Here is a 22,374-nt window from a genome sequence, read left to right as displayed (position 1 = left end):
AATAAATCTGATGACCACAAGTATCCGTGAATTCAACCCAAAGTGCTTCCCGCCCAAGCAATCGTTGTCCGACGGCGTTTGCTTTTCCCTTTTCACGGCACATATCCATATTCTCGGACGAACCGAGCACGTGAAAACTGACCTTCAAACCTTTCTCGACACTTTTGGTACGGCCCCAGTCACGGCGTTTCGACGAGAAGGCAGGTTTTTGTCTGGTTCCTTTCAAAACAACACAGGAATACACGTCTGGCATGGGGACTTCTGCCCACAGCTCCAGACCGGAAGTGCGACCGACGTGCCACCACCGCGCCGTGACGTAATAGAGGTGAGTTTGTGTATAGTGCGTTAACTGTGGTGCCGCGTAACAGCAGTTACTGCTCATTCACACTGGAGGTAACTCTCGCCTCATTGAGCTGCATTACATCGGAGTCACTCTCGACCACAAAATATTTATTTATAAGAACTGCGAGGGCTGTCAGTTTTAGTGTTTGTACGCAAGCGATTTGACGGGCTTATCGAAAAGCATCCAAAAAGTTTCAGTGCCTACAACGGCTTAGAAATGGAGGAAACGGCACTTTTCTCGTTCTTCCCATAGAGTCCCATGCATTGGCTGGTGTCAATCAATGGCCGCCGGTGGCGACACTCGGCCCCAGCCGCCGAGGCCGCGGTCCGCGATCCAGCCTACTATAATAGAAATCAGTGGTGTCCTCTCTTTACGTTTACTCAGAGCCCTGTATACAGAGAGTTTGGTCAATGGGAGGCGCGGGCAGAGCCAGGGCGTGCGTCACGACTCGCAAAGAGGGCTTGGCATGCTCTCTTGACAAACCAGAAGCCGAAAAGAATCCCCTAGCGGCCCAGCCCGCTTTCGGCCAATGGCGCCTCCTCATTTGTCTCCTATACTTCCCAACGAATGGCCAAACTCTCTACATATACGGCTCTGCGTTTACTATATTACTCTATGCTTTGGCTCTCTGACTTTGGCTCGACCAGTAGCGCCATCTCACGGAGCGTGCAGAAAGTAGTGCTTGAAGAGGCGGGAAATTTGAATTTAAAGAGGAGACTCGTTTGGTGACCAACGAAAAATATCAACCAGCAATATTTCTTCTGGAGCAGGTTTCGAACTTCAGACGGCAAAAGCCTAGTTGGTCCGAAGATACACTTCGTCACCCCATTGTGCTCAGACACCTTTCCACGAGGATGTACGAGCACTTAAGATCAGAAGGATTGCTGAAGCTACCAAGCAGGGACACCCTGCAAAACTATCTTGGGACAACGAGTGGAGAGACAGGCTTCAACAGCTTGATCGAAGAACATTTGAAGACTGAGCTCGAGCACCTGCCAGCTTCCCAGTCGAGAGTTTGTTCACCAATTGCCGACGAGATGCGCATAAAACAAAGGCTACAGTACAACAAGCAGCAAGACTCCTTTGTCGGGCACACGGACGTGGGTTATGCCGATAACCCAAACACCGAGCCGTCACTTGCCAACTCATTGCTGTGTTTCGTGCTCAATGGACTCTCAACTTCCTTCCGGATTCCTGTCTCGTACTTTTTCACGAAAGATCTCAATGGAAGTCAGCTGAGCAAGCTCCTGCTGTTTGTAATAGAAGAAGTCGAGAAGACACGATTCCGTGTCCTTCGTCTAGTGACTGACAATCACAAGACTAATGTCAGTGCCATGAAAATCCTATGTGGTGGCATACTAACCCACCGCATTCAGCATCCACATGACCCCGAGAGGCTGTTGTTCTTGACAAGAGTTTTGAGAATCTTCGTTTCTCCAAAGCTTGAGGGGACTCCGGGCAGGAAAAAAGAAGACAGGGTGTGTTTGATCGTAGCGTAAGTGCACCGAAGAATGTTAGGGTGTTGGTCGTAATAAAAAGAAGGGGAGTTTTGGTTCCCTTGGTTTGTCCTACTGGGTGAGGTGATTGGGCCTGCTAGTGCTTCGACACTGATTGAACCTTACTAGTTCTTGCTAGTGCTTTGACACTGATTGACCCAAAGCACTGCCCGAAAGCAAAGCAGACGTAAGATGGGATGCCGCAGCAACAGCGACCCCAGCGTCTGCTCGCCTTTTTTCGCCAGCATTTTTAGAACAAACCTACAAGAATGCGACATCCGACTGCCAAGCAGCTCCTGTGACGCAGTTTGTTGCCACTTCGAGAGACCACTCGCTGCACGGGCGGGACAGGACGCCAAACATGCCTCTCAAAGACTTGTTCGAGGCACGGTAGTATGGTAAAAACTACAGCCGACTCTTTGCAAAACTGCACTTGTATAAGCGGGTGAAAACTGAAAAAACAGATAGCTTTATTTTACACATATTTCGTTGCTCATTCTGGCGATTTCGCTCGTCTTGTGCTGTTGAACGATTGTGGAATGGCTAGCTGGATTGATTCTTGTCCGAGCCGTAGCTCTGACAGCGAGACAACTGGAGCTTGACTAAGCCGGGATTTGCCTCTTGTATGTCGGACACTTGTAGGTGGCGCTGTGGTTTCAACTCCGCAGACGCGGTTTGGCTTTGCCTCTTCGTGAAACCTGAGCCGGAAATGGCGTCGGACAAAACATATTGATTTCTACCGTTCTTACAGCTTTGCTACTTACGACCGCACCTTTTATTTTTCTTTGGTCAATTGTTACAATCAAGAATAAAATTTAAAAAAAAATTATGCAGTTTATTTTTTTTTAGAAATGGCCTTGTTCAAACAGTATGTTATTTTAAAGGACATATCTACGGTGTGAAACAAACTTGTAGTTGGCGGCCGCAAAAGTCGCCGCTAGACCTGTGCGCTGCCGCCGCCAGAAGTGCGCCGGAACCGCCGGAAGGAAATACACCGGCCACGATTTCTGACCGGCGCACAGGTCTATCACGTGGTGCTTGCACTCTTTTGGGAGCTTCCTGTGGGCTCTAAAAGTTACTTATTAATCTTAGTTTTTTTGTTGCACTTTAAACAAAGATTAATAAGACCGTAAAAAGCACCTGAAAGAGAGCAAGCACTTTTTCACGGGGTCTTGCTCGTGCCAGCTACAAATACGTTTTTCGCCGTAAATAGCTCTAAAAGTCTTGTTGGTTTTTTTTTCCGTTGCAAGTTTGTTCTACGACATCCTTTTCCATCTAGGCTGTTTAAAAAAAAAAAAGATTTTTTTCCTTTGCATATGTCCTTACAAGAAATGATATGGTCGGTTGAAATTGCTTGCTTACAGCTATAATTTTACATACTGCCACACAGGCATTGACACCAGCCAGCAGCTCTGAGCGAAGGCCAAGAATTTTATTTTTGGAGACTGGCCAAGATTGTTTCTTTTTAATTTGAGTGGGCATATTGCTGGGAGAAAAAGATGTGTTTAGCGTAACCCGCATTGCATCTCCCCGAAGGCAGTGTCGTGCTCTTTTGAAACGGATCTAAACGATTAGTATTGTGCCAGGATCAATGTGGCTCCTCACTATAATCGTTCCGAAAGGATAAAAAAAGAAAAATTTGTTTTGGAGTGAGATTGACTCGGTTTTTAGCGAAGCTGTTTGGAGTGTACAAACTATTGCCAAATCTGTCGTGAATGGAGCGGGCATAAAAAGAATGCATGTGCACGAAAATAGCGGAGCTTACCCTTCGTTCGGTACTCGGTGCAGGCGAGGCCAACGCACCGCACGAGTGCGGGGCGTTTGCACCATTTGTCCAGCGCCTCTTCTAACAGACGCTTAGGCACAGGGCGGTGTGCGAGGGTTCCCGCCGGATTCTGTTGGCCCAAAGATGGAGTTTGTATTACAATCGCGAAGCAGTAAACTTGCACGCGTCTCGACAACACGACGAAGTGTCCCCCAACTAACACGCTGTTGCTCACTTGGACGGTCCAACTTTTGGAAGTGTCCGAGCAATGAGGGTCCATTGCAGGACAGTTGTTGGGACCTGGGGCTTTCTTTGCAAGGCTAACGTAGAAACAGTATGAGGGAAATATCGAGGCTACAGGCCCATTCGCTATTGGCAAAAAGACTTGGTTTTCGCAACTTGCTGCAGATTTACACCCTAAAAAAGAAGGGGAAACCCGCGACTCCAGGTTACTGGAGATCAATGTTTTCAGCTCATTGCGGAAGAACTTCTAAAACCCCAACATTGCATACAAGCAACTCTCCATATTGTAGGCTTTCCTAGTGGTGTATAATACTTGTTATAATATGTAGCAATTCGCAGGCACGATACGTTTTGCCCTCCTTCGCGAAAAGGGAATGCAGGTAGGCTGGGCTAGAAGGGCATAGTGGATCGGCTCTGTAATCTATTACAAGTGGTGCAACGTATTTACAGGGTCTTTCCAAGTGTTACTCCGGCATAAAAAATTTCTACGAATAAATTAATGGATCGCGTGCAATTATGCAAACATTTAGCAAAGGTCTCTTTTATGTATAGGTATTTAGAAAAACAAATATTAAAAAATCCTGCTTTTTGGTTGTAAGCATAAGGAGGAAAACGAAAAAAAAAAAAAAAGCGTCTGGTTTACACTGCTCGTCACAGATGGCACAACATAAAGTAAAAACAAAAGCTTTTTTTGAGATCCTTTGTGAAAACTTTCACCGCACCACCTTCAATGTTTTTTTGTTTTTTTTTAATACAAATCATTTTGTATTAAAATGCAGGGCGCTCGAAACGTGTCGTAGACGTCTGAAGTGACTTACAAAAACAAAACATCTGGCATTTATGGCGGACAACTTGCCTTCTTGGACCCAAACTGGCACGGTTCCCCCGACCGAAAGACTTTTTGAAGCAAGGACGTCCATAGCGACTCGGGAAGACGCAGGAGCTTGCGGACCTGGTCCCCGTGACACACGGCCACGCACTGGCCCCAGGAGTTGGCTCGAAACCTGGGATTGGCCTACATTTAGAGATCGGCCCTACTGCCATTTGGCCGATTCGTCCCGTTCGGTTACTTTTGGCACGGTGCGGGTGAAGGCTATGAAATGCATTGTTTACGAGCAGTTTTTTTCCTATGGTCGTCGTGCCACATATATCTGTTTTGGTGGCAACGGCGGATCGTGACAATACCAGTTACCATTGGCCGATTGCCAACCCGCAGTACAAAACCGATTTTGCCGACGCGGGGGTCAATACGTTTTTCTACGACCTGCCTGAATACCAGAGAATTTTGTGTGCTGGCAGCTCAGTTAAGCAATGAAAATAAAAAATAGATGCGTTATTTAGCAGAGCTGCTTATACGGAGAAAATGTATATAGTACCAGTCTTTTGAAGACATGTCGGGACTTTTAAAGATAGTCCGGGGAAAGTCGAATTGTATAGCCCGGTCAATATTTTCTGTTACTGACACCGAAAGGTGGGGTTTCCAGTTTGATAACGCAGAACATTAAACAACATTCGTGCCACCCTGAGGTCGGCCGGCCATCACAAACCCTACGCCTTTTCCATGCCCTCCTTCAGAAACCACTCGCCGACTTCCAACTCCAGTTCCCCACAAAATGGACCACATTTCCCGACAAAATTTTTGAGACAGACTTGAGGAGCTCCCGAGTTCACAAGAGCCTGGTTTCTGAACCTACGTGTCAAGGCCCATCCACACTGGCTTTTTCTTACCATCGGGCTTTTGCGATATCTCATGGATCACGCAGTTAGACTGGCGCCATCTGTGAGGTGACCCTGGAACCGCATTTCATTAGAGTGAAGGTTCGTGGCATCTGCGAGATCAAATATATACTATATACGAGAAATGGTCGTTTATAATTGGGGTTCCGTGTTTTTGGTATAATGGTGCGTGTGTGATCGAGAAGATAGCTTCTCCGTTCATCTGAAAGATTTGCTTGTACCCCCAGCAGAAAAGATAAGGAGGCCAGAATGATCCCTAGTCAGTCTCGTCCTAGCTTTTTCCCGAACATTCCAGGTCGAATATTTGAGAAGACGAGGATGATAGAAAACCGCGCACCGTATTGCCGATTCATTCACGGATTCTCCGTCGCGATAGCCAGCTGTGACAATGTACCGAAAATTAACCCCCGAGGCGGTTTTCTTTAAATCAATGAAAACCAAACAACCCCAAATTTAAAATGTCCTAAAAAAAAAATAATCTTTTATTAGTTTTACAAACAAAAGCCCGATAAACACCAATTTCTCTCTGGCACTAATACCGGATGCCGAAAGTCGTAGATTCAAAGAGAAAAAATAAACACCATTAAATACCCCAAAATTTACAAAAAAAGAAAAAAAATGTTAAAACCAAAGAATTTTATTTATAATGTCAAAAGTTTTTCAAGCCAAGAAAGAATGTTGGGGGAAAAAGAAAAAATACTGAAATGCCAGGTATTCCCCAGCTACCCAATAGATGGCGCCACTGCGTTCCCTCGTGAGATTTTTAGACGTTTAAAGGCACAAAGCCGCAAGCCGTTGCAAGCGAGTGAACCAGCCCTCAGCATATCGGCAACATTCGCAGCGAGCACCGTGATTGGCCAAACCGGGCTACTTGCCGAGCCGTGGCCGTGGCGCGCGGCACGGACCCCAGGGGGCGACAGGACGGGGCGCACGTCTTGCGCCGGCCACAACGGTCACACGCGGGACTGAGCGTGACCTCGATCTTGTCGACGATGCAGCAGTGCCAGGCGCTCGGAGCGCCGTAGGCCAAGCCGTTGCAGGGTCCCCCGGGAAAGGGCCACTTGCCCCCAAGCCTGGTCGAGAGTCCAGATCGAAAGTGGCATTGTAATGCGGAGCGCAAGTTTGCTTCTTGCACAGGGCTTGTGATGATGTCTGAAGGCCAAGACCTTATTGTTCTACCCACTCTCTTTCCAATCGGAACTTGCGTCGTTCTGACGTCGCCGCAACCCCTGCTTAAGAAGCAGACGACTTGCTCTCGGCGTCGGCTTGTTTAACTTGCCTACTCTACTGTGCCTGGAACGTGTCTCGGACTGGTGCATCCGGCATTTCATTCCTCCCGTGAGTCAAACGATGTCCCGAAGTGGCAACGAATGGCTACCCGGGTGCCGGCGGTTGGTCCTAAAAGTATGAACAAACGAGAGAATCGCCATCGTCGCGGCGTCCCAACTCCTGGCTGCTGAAAATTCCGCAGACTGTCAAGCGTCTGTCGCGTTCATCGCTGCCGAGACACCACCAAAAGAATGGCTGGCGACGGCGCGACTTTTTTACGACGTTATCGGGTGGGAATTGAGGGACCATGTTTCTTGGATGCGGTAAACACACGAATCGTAGATTCGTTCCAGGCACTGTATCTACACCCTCTACGTTCGTTGCATGCTGCCGTACACAATTTACGAGCGCGGTCTATCCAGAGCCGTGTATAGGGAGAGTTTGGTCAATGGGAGGAGCGGGCAGAGCGAGGGTTTGCACCAGACGCAGATGGAGGGTTTGACGTGTTTTCGTGGCCAACCAGGAGCCAGAAAAAAATCCTCTAGCAGTGGTAGCGAGAAACAGTTTTGGTGCCTTTAAAATATAGTGCACGTGATGTTTCGATTATGATCATGCAAGAATATGCAAGAAATAAATGTGCCGCTCAAACTCTGTTTTGCTTGGACGGCAGATTCCCGGCCCTCGGCACCTGGCGTGCGGATTAAGTCGATGCGTTATGCCGATCGCGCATGCTTTTTCTATCTTCTATACATTTGCATATCTTCCCCCATGATTTTGCATGAGCTTGATCGAAAATTACTAACGTGCACCTCATTTTCAGTGCCGAGAGTTACTCCGATGCACTTAATAATTTTGTTTCTCACGACCACCGCCAGGGTATTATTCGCAGCTTCTTGTTGGCCACATTCGAATTTGTGAAGGCGCCCTGAAACACGCCCAGCCTGCTTTCGGCCAATGGCGCCTCCTCATTCGCCGTCTATACTTCCCAATGAAATGCCAAACTCTCTCTATATATGGCTCTGGGTCTACCTCAATGCATGTACCACATTGAATTGAATGCACATGCACGAGAGCAGAGGAGCGGCTTTTCGTAACGACGTTGGGAAATTGCTAAAGGTTGCCTACTGGCCTCAAGGCAGTGCAGAAAATGGATGCAAACTAAAGTAAACTTATGGCGTTAGGTGACGGATATCCTACTCTCGTAAACTACATGTTCTGCGGCATTCTGAAACTGAAAGACCCAAATGAAATGCGAGCAAATAAAAGTGGTAAAACAGCGTTCGTGACTCGATAACGAAATTTCCAGTGCCCGCTGTCTGGCTTCTGGAATTGGTAGGGTGACAAGGTCCGTAAAAGAAATTAAGTTATATATTGCAGTAAACTTGTAGAACTTTAACATTACGAGCCCTTAGGGCTGTGTGCCTGAGGCACACAGCCCTAAGGGCTCGTATTTAAACAGCTGTAGGACATCTTGCGACAGTGGAATGATCACCGCAAAGCCGCAAATGATCTGTCACTCATTTTTGCATCTTGAACTGTAAACAACATTTGCATCTGGGTCCGACTTCACAGCCACTGCAAAAAAGCCTAGGTACACTAGAGTGCCTTTTATGCAGTTAGTGATATAAGGTTATTCTAAAAGAAGGACTGGATTTCAATTTTTATCCAAAACGAACTGTCAAAGACGGAAACCACTGGAAGGTTAAAAGTTTTAACAGCCCGCCTAGAAGTTTCATTCAATACTACACAGCAGCGCTTTATTGTAGAATGCGATGCCACAGGCAAAGCGGTTTTGTGAGATGCAGTTTGCAATGTGTGAATCCATCGATACACAAAAGAAAGGGTGTTTGTCCCACCTATGACTGCTACTCTTCAACATCTGAAACATTGAATTGTTTAAGCTGCAAATGCAATAACTAGGGACCAGTTGATTTGGTTGTGGCAAGAAATGAAGCACCGCTTTTTATATATCTGTCGCAGAACCCATGGTTCTCACGTTTAGTGCAAAAACCTCAAGGACAATGGAACTTTGAACCTTCCTCTAACCAGAGATGTGCGGATATGCCTTTCATAGCTTGTCTGAAAAAAACAAATTTGAATATCTGCTTCGACTTTTCTTAATAACCCCTTAGGAAATAAAATCAAGATGCTAAAGAGCGTCACCTAGTCTTGCAGACATGTTTTGCCTCGCCCCAAGAAAGAGCGGTGATGGACGAGTCCGGGCTGGCCGAGATGTAGCGGTTGCAGCGTCCCGACAGGTTCACACTCATTCCCTCGAGCTGCACCAAGGTACCGGGGCCGATCCCGACGAGTTCCACGGCTGCAGTCATGCAGTTCAGGTAGATGGTGACCGAGTCCAGACTGGGGACGAGCTGCACCACCAGGCACGGGCTGAGGCCACACACGCCGTCGGTGTTGGCACCCGCTGGAAATACCGACACGGCGTCACTGGCGAGCTTTTTTTCCACACATGCCAAACTCGGTGTGCACGGGTGGTCGAGCTCCTCCTCGCCTGCTCCTCTGGTCAAATGGCCTCCCCGTTAACCAACCGGCTACAAGCACCTCACTCCTCCTCTCTCACCCGCCAACCAATCAGTGTCGAGCATCACGGCCACGCTTTTATCCAGGCTTCACTTCTGGGCTTCATGAAATGCCGACCGCCCAGCCAAAGAATGTTTCGTGTTAAAAGATGCACCGTTTTATGGGATAAAGGTTAACTGACGTCTGCATACCTCCAACCTATGACATATTTTAATTTGATTTTGCCATCATCTTCATTTGCCATTTTCTCAATAGCTATATTGAATTTAGAGATAATAGCATGCAAGAAGAGTAAAGCTTTGGCATTCTGAAATTGTGTCGAGTTTGGCTCAAAAAAAAAAAATCCCCGGAGAGGTCAACTAACAGACTCGGCTACCAATCCCCTCGGCAGCTAATGGGTCCTCTGATCATACGTATGTGCAAGATAGGTGAAGACGACAGAATGTTCTTTGCGACGCAATGCTTTCGATTCGATACACTACATTGCGCAGCACAATGCCGCGGCCCATCTCACACTGTTTCTGCCGCGCCTCCTGGTAGAATTTCTCGATCACAATCGCACGCATGGCCGGGCTGTCCTGAACCGGCAGTTTGCTCTCCGAGAATGCCTGCAATGATGAGAGGAAGTCGTTAAAACGCCCGTCATGCACCAACTCTAGTGCCCAGATTAAAAAGTGAATGGTGTAACTCGACACTGTTCAAGCTCGTGATCATCACCTATTGAGATGAAGGAACGGACTAATTCCCCTGCACAAGAATGTGACTTCCTGGCTTCTTAGCCTGATATAGTCTGTTGAATTGTAAGAAACACAGGACAAACTCCTCGCACAAGCAATCCACTCTTTGCGCTTTGGCAGAACTGCCCTCGCAATAAATCCACCAACTAAAGTCCTGCACGGCGGCTACTAACTCGCCGATTAAATGCGCAAATGCTTTATACCTGAATTGTTTCGGGATCCGAGTTGACAGACACCAGGACGTCGTCGAGAACGTCCGAGAGTGACGCCGAGCCCCGCATGACGATGTCGTAGACTTCACCACGTTGCAGCAGCGGCATCCAGTGAAGCCCTCCAAACAGGATCCTCTGAATGGGGCCCTTGGGACAAAGCCGTACTTGCGCTTGGAAGCTGTGCTTGCCAAGCTTGGTCTGTGGCACGCCTCGTGACACCAACTGCACCGGCTGCCGCCTGCATCGGAAACGCCAACATGAGACGACCCAAGGGTGGAGGTCTACACGACCTACAGAGGACAGATTGTCGAGAAAGGATATTTGCGGCTGCAAATCGGGCTTTATTCGGCACGTAGACTGAGCCGACACAGGGCTGAGAAGTGGCTGCTCGCAGAACTCTAAATATTTTAGAAGTTATATGCTGTTCAAATCACTCTTTACTCAAATGCAGGTATCCATAGAACCTCATTTTTGACGATCGCCGAGAACACCTCGATCCAAAGAGAACTTGGATGCTCATAGTTGATGTGATTTAATTTAACAGACACCAAGACTTCTGGAGCCTGGAGTTGTATTCCTCTGTTCCAATCCACTATATTCCAATCATTTTTTTTTTTTTTTTTTTTTAGGAAACATTTATAATAATCGGGAAAAATGAACTGGGTGGTGTTCTGTCATCAACATTTAGGGCTTTGCTCGAAAAAAAATAAGTTACTTTCTAGGGAATTGTAGGCTCTTAAGAGGATGCTGAACCAAAATCTGGATTCCACAAAACATGCAGCAAAAGCATGCAACGGGATGCTACAAACACAAAAACATCCCTCATACAGCAATATCTCGAACGGATGACCATAGTTTTCAAGAAAAGGAGGCGCATTTGACAGAGATGTTCACGTCATGTTTCTCTGAGAAGGAGAGGAAACGGTCTCGCGTCTTCTGCGCCTCGCGGCCTTGAGGGACCGAAGCGAAGAGAGGGGGAAACTAGGTATCTTCACGTCACGTGCCTCGTCGGCCTGGTTCAATCTTGACCTCTTTTTCCAAAAATACGGCCGTCCATTCAAGATATCGCCTTGCGAGTGGTGTAGAGATTGTATCGTCCCGCCTACATCTCCCGCATTGTCTTTTCTGAAATCCGAATTTCGGTTCACCATCCCTTTAAAGCTTTTGGTTTTGTTCTTACACCAGCAATGGCCACTTCACCATAACCGATCCAACCGAAAGAGGTTTCTTTACTCTGCCACTACTGCACTCTACTTGGAGAGCCGTCCACAATGGCATCGGATGAACAAAAGACGTCGCCCGCCGCCCATTTTTACCCGGTCTCGGGAATAGCCTCGGAGGGCATGTGCGGACAGCCCTGGCAGGGAAACACGGGGGTGATCACGTTGGACTCCAGGTAGACGTGGCCGAATCGCTCGTCGACGTCTCGTAAGGGTGCCACCTCTTCGAAGATCAGCCGGGATCCGCGTCCAAGCAGGACCACATGGCCCAGGGGTAGCCTCGCGGCCGGCACCAGCGTGTGCAGTCGGAGCGTGCCCGTGGCGTCGCACAGGTGCAACGTTCCTTCGGAGGACAGTCCCAGGCAGCCCACAACCTGGGAGGAAGTTGAGTCTCTACGAGGCTGACAGACGCTCTCTGTTGGATGGCGAGCAATTGTCTCATGACCTGCTGTGACCTATGCTATCACACCTGTTGTGTCGCTGTCTGCTACAAATGGTCGAGTTATGACCCGTGTTGTCGCTACCTGTTGGGTGGTAATGATCTGTTAAGTCGCGAACCGCTGTGTCACGACCTGTCAAGTCGTAACCCGTTCTGTCAACCTGCCAAGTGACGACCTGTTGTGTTGCAACCTGTCGAGTCATGCGTAGCTGCCAAGTTCGGAGAAACCAAATCTGGGATAATTTATAAGCTGGGAGGGGGTAATGGAGTAGCAGCGAGCTACAGCTGGGCCTCTCTATTATTGCTGCTGTCTGCTGTAACGGCAAAAACTCCTTATTTAAGTGCTTGGAGGGGGGTAGGAAGTTAATTTACGTTTTTGGTAGATTTTTCTGTAAATCGTACAACTCTATGAAATGGCCAAAATTTGGGAGTCTCCCGGTTGGGAGACATGGCGGGTATGGTCATGGCCCGTCATGTCACGATCTGTCACATAGTGACCTGGCACGTCACAATCTGTCATGTGGCCAACAAAGGAGTGCAGCAACTACAGGTTGTGCAAAAGTCCAGCAACAATATGGTGCAACGGTTGCACACCCGCAACTGGTGTAAAATTAATGAGTGGTCTGAGGTGTTGATCGACTGCCTGTTGTCTTGACAGCCCATTTCGTGAAACTTCCGGTAGTGGCAGACAGCAAGGCTGCTGTGCGGTTACTTGACTCCTAACAAGTTGTCACTCAATAACTTTATAAAATAGCCGTTTTTTCTTCCTTTTTTTTAGAATATGTTTCGAGTAAGTAAAAGAAGCAAATTAAGATTGGGCATATGTTACATTACTTTCACACATTACCGCAGCTTAGTTGCATCAAGCATTCAACCCAAAAACTGAGAAGTAATTCGACCTTTACACTGTGACGGTTGTATTAATTCAGCTAATTACTTATACCTACCGTAAAATACCGGGAAAGAGCCCTCCACACTTTTAGTGAAAACTGGGTTACGTAATATTCGGAGTCATCGCCCACTCCCCTGTTGCCTGAAATTCATAACAAAATGGGCTGGGTCATGTCTCCGTGGCGTAAAAAGTGTGGAAAAAGCTATAAAAACTCCCATTTTGTTTTACATATTTAGCGTTGCTGCACAAGAGGTACATTAAATTCAAAACTCGAATTAGTTTCATTGTTTTATGCGAGAAATGCTCATGAAAAAAATGTTTCACTATTGCAGTCTGTTGCTTGCATACACGCAATGAACACCACTGATTGGCATACAGCACAAACATTTGTTCCGTAAAAACAGATTTCTACCGTCGCTATGTTCCTTTCGTTAGAGAAGAAAACAGATAAACCAACCAGGCGCAACGAACGAGCGAGCAAGCGAAAGAAGCGATGAAGAGCGATGTTGGGGGGAAAGCGCGAAAGCCAGCGATTGCGTTGGCAAATACTTGGCATTGGGGCAAGTTGGGCACGTTGTCAGTCACAAGGAGCAGGCTCTTGCACAACTTTCTAGTTTGGTGCATACATGCGTGCGTCCGTACGCCGCATGCTATCAACACACTTTGAGGCAGCGTTGCTGCGTGGTGTGGACGGCATTACGAACACGGAGCTTGAATTGGGACACTTTACGAACGTCTGCGCGGCATTCCAGCAAATCTTTATTTAGCCGCTGGCTCGGTTTTAAACACTGCACAACCTTACCAACCGCGGCTGCGACATTCCGGGAGAAGGAGCGGGTGTGCGGTGGCCTTATTTCGGTGGAGACGGACTTTGACCTTACACTCCGCGGTTACATTCCAAGATATGGGTCGTTCACTACCCTCGCTATCCCTGAATGGGTTACTGCTTGCGTTATTTTTCAGACTTCTTTTTATTTGTCCGAACAAATAACTTGTGAAAGCGAAACAAAGTTTTTTTTTTTTTTTGTTCTCTCCATCGCTTTTCTTTCGCACGAATGTACTCCGACTTCGGTTTCACGAAAATCCGGAAGGAAATGCGTAGACAGAGAGGAGCGTCTTTCCCTCCCTTGTTTTACTTTGCCATAGACGTCATTCAACCGTAAGGTCCACGCGACAACATCATTTGGATAAGATGGATGTTAGCGGATCGCAGAGTCTGCGTTGGGGTATTTATAGGGGTAGGCAATCACTCGATGTGTTTTTTTAAATCGATATTCGTCCCAAAAAGTGACTTGGGCAATGACTCGGGACATTGCTTAATCTGGACATGGGCGCTTGTCCGGTGAAATTGAGTGCTTAGCCCGGTTTCCAGAATTCTCAAGTTCTGGAAACGTTACTAGAGGGCCCTTGAACGAAACGGGCACTCCCGCGATTTTTCACGGTGCACGTTTATAAATAGAAAAAGATTGGGACACTTGAGGACAATGCAGGGAACAAATTTTCCCTGAAGGAATGTGTTGTCCACGCTGGATGCAAGTCTTTGCAAAGCTCGTTCGTTGCCCGACAAGCAACGAGCCTAATCCCTTTCGCTACGATCGCCGCTGAGAAGTTCTTTGACGTACATCGCTGCTGTCGCTACAATGGTGCCCAAAGCGCGTCTCCCACAGGCGTGATTTACCACGCCATCGGATGAGTTCCCTCGATTTCCGCCCGATGATGTCACGAAAGTGTCCTGCTGTTGCATGGTGCGATCCTGGCAGCCACACGGTAGCAGGGGAAGATGTCACAGACGCCTGTTCTGCTGGAGTTCGCTCTCCAACTTGACAGTCCGCGGAAGCACCGGCGACGGCGGTGATCACTCGCATTTTCTCTCACTTTTTTCCGTAACGTCCACAACCAACCACCAGGATTGCGACATCCGACAACACAACGCGCCGGCTCCTGTGACGTCGCTCGTTGCCACTTTGAGACCGCTTACGACGTACAGCCCGTAGAGGATGATGAACGCACCACTCAGAACCGCGCATTCCCCCATTCCAGGAGAAACTTTGGTTTCGAAAGACTCGGACACAAGCTGCCTGTTCTCTTAAACGCTCTTAGTTTTTTGTATGATTAATGAATGTGTGTGTTTAATTATCCCGACATGTAGAGATATGCGTCTATATATGTATATTTTATTTTTAAACACGAATTATCTGTTCTAAACGACAACAAAAAAATTGTTCATTTATTTGTTTTTACCCATAGGTAGGTGCATATGTATACTGTAATATCCCCGAGAGATAGCCCAGCTAAAATTTACAGCAAATCAGATGAAAATAAGGGCTGGGATAACTTTCGGCGTGCCTTAAAAGAAAAAAAGTTGGAAAACTGCTAGTTTCAGATTTCGTTACCCTTGCACCTAACTTGTGATCGATGAACCAAAAATAATTGTCCTTCTCAGTCGGCATTGTTCGTTTATCTCGGAGTGAATAAGTAGCAGAGTTTTAGCCGAGGCCACCATTGGCCAGGGCCCTGCAATCACTAGAAGGGGGCTATATTTCGGTGTTTCAGAAAAAATATCAAATCGTGACAAAAATAGGGGGTGGCTTATCTTTTGAGGGTAGGTCATCTCCCGGAATATTACGGTAGGCATATTCACTTTATATTTCCCCCGCTCTAGCCATGACGGGGGCGTTATGACCTGTCAAGCTGCAAACCCGCTGTTTTTTTTTCCAACGTCCTCGTTACAAATACGCAGTTCAAGGCGAAATAGAAGTGATTTGATTTTAAATGAGGCGCATTCCGGGTCACCCTGCGGAAAAATGTCTCTGGGACTTGCCTGGACGCCGAGCTCTCTAAGCGGCACCACGGCCGTGTGCCACGTAGGGGCCGCAGCGACCCAGTGCGCCCTCTGTCGCGCCATTTCGGGCAGGGATTCCAGATCGACGACGGGCAGTCCCAGGAAATCGCCGTCTCCCTGCACGACGAAACGACGAGTTCCAGATGGTGAGGAACGTTCTGAGCATTGAAACGAGGGCAACCAAAAATAATGCCTCCTAAACAGGCAAGCCGCTGACCGTTCACGTCCAAGGGGAAAAAAAAAAAATTGTGACGGGGCTATGTGCGGCAGAGGCGTATGTTTGCGCAGTCGTCTCCTTTTGTGCGTTCCCAGTCTCGGGTTTGTTTAGAGGCCAAAGGGTGACGGCCCAGGAGCAATGCTCGTCGGTCGAGGGACAAGTCCGAGACGTGCTCGAAATGCGCGGGATTGCCACTGAGACAAACGTTACGTCATTTGCATTCGTATCGAAAGCGTGCGAAATGCCGACACGTAAGCCTCAAAAGGCGTATTTGGTCTCGCGCTCCTTTGCATGCTCAAATGCACCAGTGAGAAAACTTCCAAGTCGGTAGATACAAACATTGGCACTCCCTGCTTGTATTACGACGATCTAGCAGTTTGGAATCCGTGGTATACGTTGCTCAATTTATTGCTTCTCTACTCCTGCGTGGTGGACCATTCCATAAAATCATTGGTTCGGGATGTTCTAGCATGAGAATATGCGAGCTTGTGCTCGAGCGGGTGCGGGCTGTCCCCCAACCGAGGGAGCAAGATCCCGACGGCTCTGTTGGGCTGCAGTGACCTAAATTGTCTCTTCCAAAATCTCTTTGTTCCTATTGTGGTTTATCTTCCCACCCCCAAGCTTGTTCTAAGACGCTTCTTCCCTCTCCTTCCTAATCCGCACACTGTTACGTCCTCAGAATCCTCGAAGCTCGCTCCCTGCCAGGTGGCTCCGGTTACGCATTTCTAAAATGGTGAATAGTCGGGGCAATATTTACGTCAGTCAGGATCGCTTCGCAGTCGTGGGGCTGGCGAAAGAACTCGAGGACAGCGTGCCTGGCCGGCCGAGAATTGTGGCGTGGGCCACACATCCCGAGCAACGTGAAGAGCAGGCTGTGAGATCGCTTCCTGGAAAAAGAAAAAGAATGTAGTCAAGTACGTTGGAACTAACTCTTGTACCGGACGTCGGTATTACCCTTCTGCGTCTGTATCGTAGCTAACTAGGTCGGCGTGGGACAGGTACCCCGGCACAAACTGCCTCTGGAGCTTTTGAAGTGTCCTGAGAAGTTGTATGACCATGGGGTAAGTGCCGTGCAGGCTCCCGACCCAACGAAGTGTGTGGGGACGGTAGAAAGCCTGCGAACGAGGGAAGTCGTAAACATTGCGATGCACCCAAGGCTTTCGAGGATTACGGGGGTCATGAAACGATATCGGGTTGGAATGTTCAACACTTTGCAGAGGCGGACTGGTCCTAGTCTGACCCGAGTATAAACATGCACAGACTGCCACTGATTGAGGAGCTTCTTTGTCGCGGTGATATTGCAAAAGATTAAAGGGGACTATTTCTTTCAGTGTTGCCTTCGCAAAGCTTGATGACATAATTGTGGGATCGGAACCACCCGTCTGACGACAGTCGAGCGCAGCTCATGCATTGGACACGAGAACTGCGTGAGCACTCGACTCCGACTCGTAACAACCAATGCTTTGGCGAACACTCGGGTAGTGGCTCGTGTGATGGGAACAGTGATGAGAATAGACAAACTCTAACAACGCCTGGAGCTCAGCATGCGTTTTCTACTTTGTCAACCTTAGTGAGTGGGTAGGATTAACGTTGGTTGCATAGGACAGGCACCACGTGGATGATTGTTCTAGCTCCGAGTTGAGGGGATGAATGATGCTCATATCTCTTTAATTATTTTGGCGACTATCATTGCATAGAAAGAAAAACTAAGGCAAATTTACTCTGGTATTGACGTTAAAATGTGATTCTAAGTAGTATTTAGCGAAACTAGAAAAATTGTTTCATGACCCCTTTAACTGACGGCAATATGCCGTCTTGCTCATCCCCAAAGACACGTAGCGTAAAATTCTGAGCAAGCGCCCACTCAAAACTTAGAGATAATCACGCAAAACTGGGAGATTGGTGCTCTTCATGCAAAGATATGTCCTTTGAGTATTTTCACAATGTTACAAAATCGAGGGGTGGGAACTTATTCTGGACCAGGTGAATGCTCGGCATTTTACAGTATATATTGCCGCTGGGCATTATTGCGGAAGTGCGGACCAGTGCAAACAAAAATCGAAGTAGTCAAACGTGACTTGCGTGTAAAACGACCCATTTAGACAAGCTATTCTAAACTTTTATAGATCAGGGTTTTGTATACTTAGTAGGCGACGGGTTACGAGCGAGAGCTTACTGCCTTCGATAATGTTTTGTTGCACGTGCAACCAAAGCCCTGTGGAAAGCGACGAGCGCGTGCTGAAGGCTATACTCTGCTTCACCTTACAACCGACCGCAGTGGGTGCTAAGAGCCACCGGAGTTAATCCAAGGTCACGCGAGCGTTATGCAGCCTTGGAGAGGGGGCGCAGTGATGCGTGGGAATCGTGTCACGTGATGCGTTCGCAGAGCTGGATTGGCTGGGATGGCACATAGCGTCTACAGCGGTTGGACGTAAGGCAAAACGGAGCGTAGGGTCTTTCGTGGGCTACCATAGGCTGTATTGGAAGATTTGCGTGTATTTACAGAGCTTAGCAGAGTGCACCAGTCTACATTCTTTCGCAGTCCCCCCCCCCCCCCCCCCCAAATGTTTTCTTTTCCACGTGCAGACACCATTCGGTGTGCGAAACATAGATTTCACATTTCACCAAATTGAATTGTTTGAAGGATCACTCCAGTTTTAAAAATGAGCATTTTTCACTTGCCTTCAAAATTGATAAGCACCTAACCTCAATGCAAATGGCTAGATTTTTGTCATTTCCGTTCTGAATTTTGGTGACACAACCAAGCTTGCTCGAAGTTGTTCGCTACGTCAAAATAAGGACACGCGTTTTTCAGGCTGGATCCTTAGTCACAAAAGAAAGACAATGTAGCGAAGTAGCAGAAACAGGTGCATACAAAAAATACTTGCTTTTACTGTATCAGTCAGGTCCCTTACCGAACTAATAAACGTAAATAGCACGAAGGTTACTGACAAGGACAAGTAGACAGCATAAGCGCTACTTATGTTCCTTGCCTGTCCTTCGCACCGTTTATTACGCTTAACCAACTAACCCATCTTGATATTTTAGTAGAGTTTCTCAGCTAGCACGGATTAAAGAACTTTTCTGCCGTACACACGTCGCTACGCCCACAAGGCAGGAAGGAAGTAAGGGAGACCTGAACGGAGTCCTCGGTAGAGACCTCGACACGGGAGCCGCAGCAGAGAACAAGATGGACGCTCCCGTCTTCTGCGTGCACCGAGTGGCAGCGAGAGATTTGAACGCGCGTTCCGGGAGCCAGGAGCGGGAAGTCCGCCTTGCAGGCGAGCAGTGATGCCACTAGCACCCGGCCATCGTCCAGTCGGTAGATTGCCAGCTCCGGGATGATCACTTCGGTAATGGTGCCCTGTAGAAAAATCAGAATAAATAAAAAGCTTTAAACAATATCTTATTTCTAGATTATTACAGCACACTAAAGGATGGAATTCGCAAACTCGCGTTTCCTTACGACCAAGTTCTTGTGACTTTTACGGCGAGAAAGCACACTGGCATGCAGTTCTAGGGCCGCCTATGAGACGACCTTAGAACTGCATTTCACTAGAGTGAAGGTTTTGCAAGATTAAATGTACATACTAACTGCGTGAAATGGTTATTTATAACGTTGTCAAAAGACTTTTCAGCCAAAAGAGAAAGAATGATGCACAAAAAAACCCAGAAAATATATTAAAATGCCAAGTGTTTCACAGCTATATACCGGATAGATGGCGCCAGTGGCTTTGCTTTCGTCGCGAGAGATTTTAAGGCGCCCGGTCATAAGCGGTTGCAAGCGTGTGAACCAGCCTTAAAGGGTAACTGCAAAAAAAAAAAAAAAAAGTGTATTTTTAAACAGCTTTATTGGGACAAGTATGTCACAAAACAATCTTTCCACGAAGGAAAAATATTTTACAGCAAAATTTATTGTGCGAGACTGATTTTCGTTTGCGGCTATTTTGTCCGTTTTAAATCGCGCGCCACAAAGTTGGTATTATACGCCACAAAGTGGCTGTTATACGTCACTGAGTGACTATTACAGCCACTCCGCGCGCATCGAAAGAGCGGGAGTTTCAAATGTGGAGAGGTTATGACTCCAACTAAATGACGTCCTGTGGCGTAAATACTGCTAAAAAAATTTTGTTTCTTCACGGAAGATTTCTTTTGCGACATCCTTTTCCCAATTAGGCTGTTTAAAGAGAACATTTTTCTTTGCAGTTACCCTTTAAGTTTGTTAGCCGGGGCGTCTTAACAATTCAACAGCTTGCCACACTGTTAGCGGCTCGTTAGGACATTGTCGCAACCTTCGCACGACGTGCACGAACCCGAAGTGGCTAGCGGCTGCGGCGTTTACTTTTTCCAGTCACAAGGCCTACAGCCCGATCCTCCTCTACCTCCGACAAGCCCTGCACTCAATAGAGAGTTTTAGGGAACCATTTTCGCACATCCGGTACGGTTACAATGGGCCCTCCGGTACAAACTATGCATGTGTGGGTCTTATGTGGCAGCACATTCGCAGCTCATTCCGGAGGGCCCGTCGTGTCGAATGTGCAAAAACGGTTCCTCATCTATTCGTGCTACTGTGGCAAAGAAATAATCATTCTCTCGTTTGTTTTCCTAAGGGTCCAAGGTTTGAGGGGGCAACTGCAGAGGAAACAGGAGTTGAGCCTCGTGGAGGTGGTCTTTACAAATGCCCCTCTGGGCAGAGCAGACAACAAAGAAGTCTCCTCGAAATACAGCTTGTTTTGGGGGGAAAGGAGGAGGCTTCCATTGGTCTTGCAAGCTCTAAGCACTTTTCGTCCTAAACTTTAGCTAACAACGGAGCCCACAGGTCTCACCTCGTGGCAGGCGAGATCGCCGTCCGGGATACGGGGATGCAACGTGCGGCTAGATAGACCGCCTTGTCCAAGAAGCGGAACGACGCTATCTCCGTCCTGCATGTTAACGGCTCCTATCTAGAAACGATCGCCACAGCAAGGTGAAAGTATCTGCTTGCCTCTGACAAATTGCTGGAAGCAATGGAAACCGGGCTATGCAGCACTGCCAACCGAACCTGAAAATAGCAAAAAAACGAAACAGTTACCTTTATTCTTGGAGCTGTCGAGTGTGGTGGGAAATTACCTGCTCGTCGAAGCTCAACAAGGCTGGAGTGGCATGGGGAATTGTGTATGTGTTGCCCGGTGTGAACTTGTCTCGAAAGAGCCACAGCGTCGACGTGTCCTGAAGACAAAGCGAACGAAACCTCGGTTCAGTCATCTTTCGTGGAAACTGCAGACCGCGTCTATTTGGTTTTAAAAAGCCTGCTCTTGTAATCTCAATATTTCTCGTACTTGAAATTTGTAATTTTTGTACATAAGAGAATGATAAAGTTGAGCAGGTGGTAAGCTAATGCTTTAGGATTAGCATATAATCGAAAAAATAAAAGCAATTTGTTTTAGCCCAGATAAATAAAAGAGTAAAGCTATATGCATGAGCTCGTGTACCTTGACCGGAAATGGCTATAAGCACAACGCGGAGAGCTCTTGCCATTTGGGCCACCCTTTTCGAATGGCGCATGCATCACTAGGGGGCGTGTTAAGCCACCCCCATGCTTGCGTTCACGCTGCTTTGCGGTGACAGTCTGCGGCTGCTCATTACAAAGCTATTAACCCACTTCCCCCCCCCCGTAGACGTCGCTTCGCGGCGTCCAGCCGGTAACCCAAGGCACACTGCCCCCCATTGCACCTCCGGAAAGGCAGCCCCATAGGCGTCCTGCGCTGAAGCTTTGAACGCATCGTGGCGCCCTCCGGTGACGGGCAATAGAGTGTCCCAGTGGTACAAGTTCCGTGGCCCCGCACGATAAAAAACCTGTTTGGGTGGCTGTTTACCTCTGGACGCTGCTGTTATTTGTGCGTTTGTGTGGTCACGACTCAAAATATGTCCACCCGTAGTCGTCACTGCATAACGTTACCCCAGGGAGCCAAGCTTGCCGCAAGCTAGTCATTTTTCCTTCTTCCAAGCACGTCAAAACCGGGAGCCAGCAGCGCGGCCTTGATGCGTGAAGTGTCGCCGTCGACAGTACTGCTGCGTCATCAACTGTCAAGAACGGGAAGAACCCTGGAGTGAACTTCTACAGATTCCCATCGAAATTGTGCAAAGTCGAGCAGAGGGAACGATACTGGACGCCCAGAGAACTAAGCTGAGTAAGCAAGACAATTGTTTTTTTCGCCCTCCGGGTTGTTCTGCTAAGGCACGGCCACTCGATCAAGCGGCCATGGCATATGCATTGAAACGTGTCATGGAAATTTTACGAAGAGGAACACGCTATACAGTCCAACCAATGGAGCGATCCGACTGAACTACATAGGGCATGCACGTGCACCAACGTAAAGCTTACATCGCAGATGTGCAAGAAAAGCTGCAAGAGCTCGAGATACAGCCTAGTCATGTTTTC

The 22,374-nt window shown here is 47.8% G+C and overlaps 1 protein-coding gene across 2 annotated transcripts; it reads right to left on the bottom strand.

The window, feature by feature from the left end:
- Positions 1-2,285: 2,285 nt before the first annotated feature.
- On the bottom strand, positions 2,286-21,882 carry LOC8041124. Of its 2 annotated transcripts, XM_040212863.3 has the most exons (16): positions 21,789-21,882; positions 21,063-21,161; positions 20,938-20,994; positions 20,780-20,875; positions 19,090-19,317; positions 16,908-17,068; positions 16,711-16,840; positions 15,716-15,853; positions 11,660-11,937; positions 10,335-10,581; positions 9,909-10,002; positions 9,017-9,278; positions 6,460-6,657; positions 4,704-4,851; positions 3,605-3,734; positions 2,286-2,537 (listed from the first exon to the last, which is right to left on the bottom strand). In XM_040212863.3, the coding sequence occupies exons 6-16, from the start codon at positions 17,009-17,011 to the stop codon at positions 2,383-2,385; spliced, it is 1,884 nt and encodes a 627-aa protein (XP_040068797.1). In that variant the 5' UTR covers positions 17,012-17,068; positions 19,090-19,317; positions 20,780-20,875; positions 20,938-20,994; positions 21,063-21,161; positions 21,789-21,882; the 3' UTR covers positions 2,286-2,382. The 2 variants fall into 2 exon arrangements, with proteins under 2 accessions (XP_040068797.1, XP_040068798.1); XM_040212864.1 differs by lacking the exons at positions 20,938-20,994; positions 21,063-21,161; positions 21,789-21,882 and having other exon boundaries at positions 16,908-16,991; positions 20,780-20,871.
- Positions 21,883-22,374: the final 492 nt, after the last annotated feature.

The sequence above is a fragment of the Ixodes scapularis genome, unplaced genomic scaffold (genome assembly GCF_016920785.2).
Source record: "Ixodes scapularis isolate PalLabHiFi unplaced genomic scaffold, ASM1692078v2 PGA_scaffold13__105_contigs__length_92229423, whole genome shotgun sequence".
In the NCBI taxonomy this organism is placed as follows: domain Eukaryota; kingdom Metazoa; phylum Arthropoda; class Arachnida; order Ixodida; family Ixodidae; genus Ixodes; species Ixodes scapularis.
Note: the sequence above shows the minus strand (reverse complement) of the source record. Positions and strands in the feature narration are given on the sequence as shown.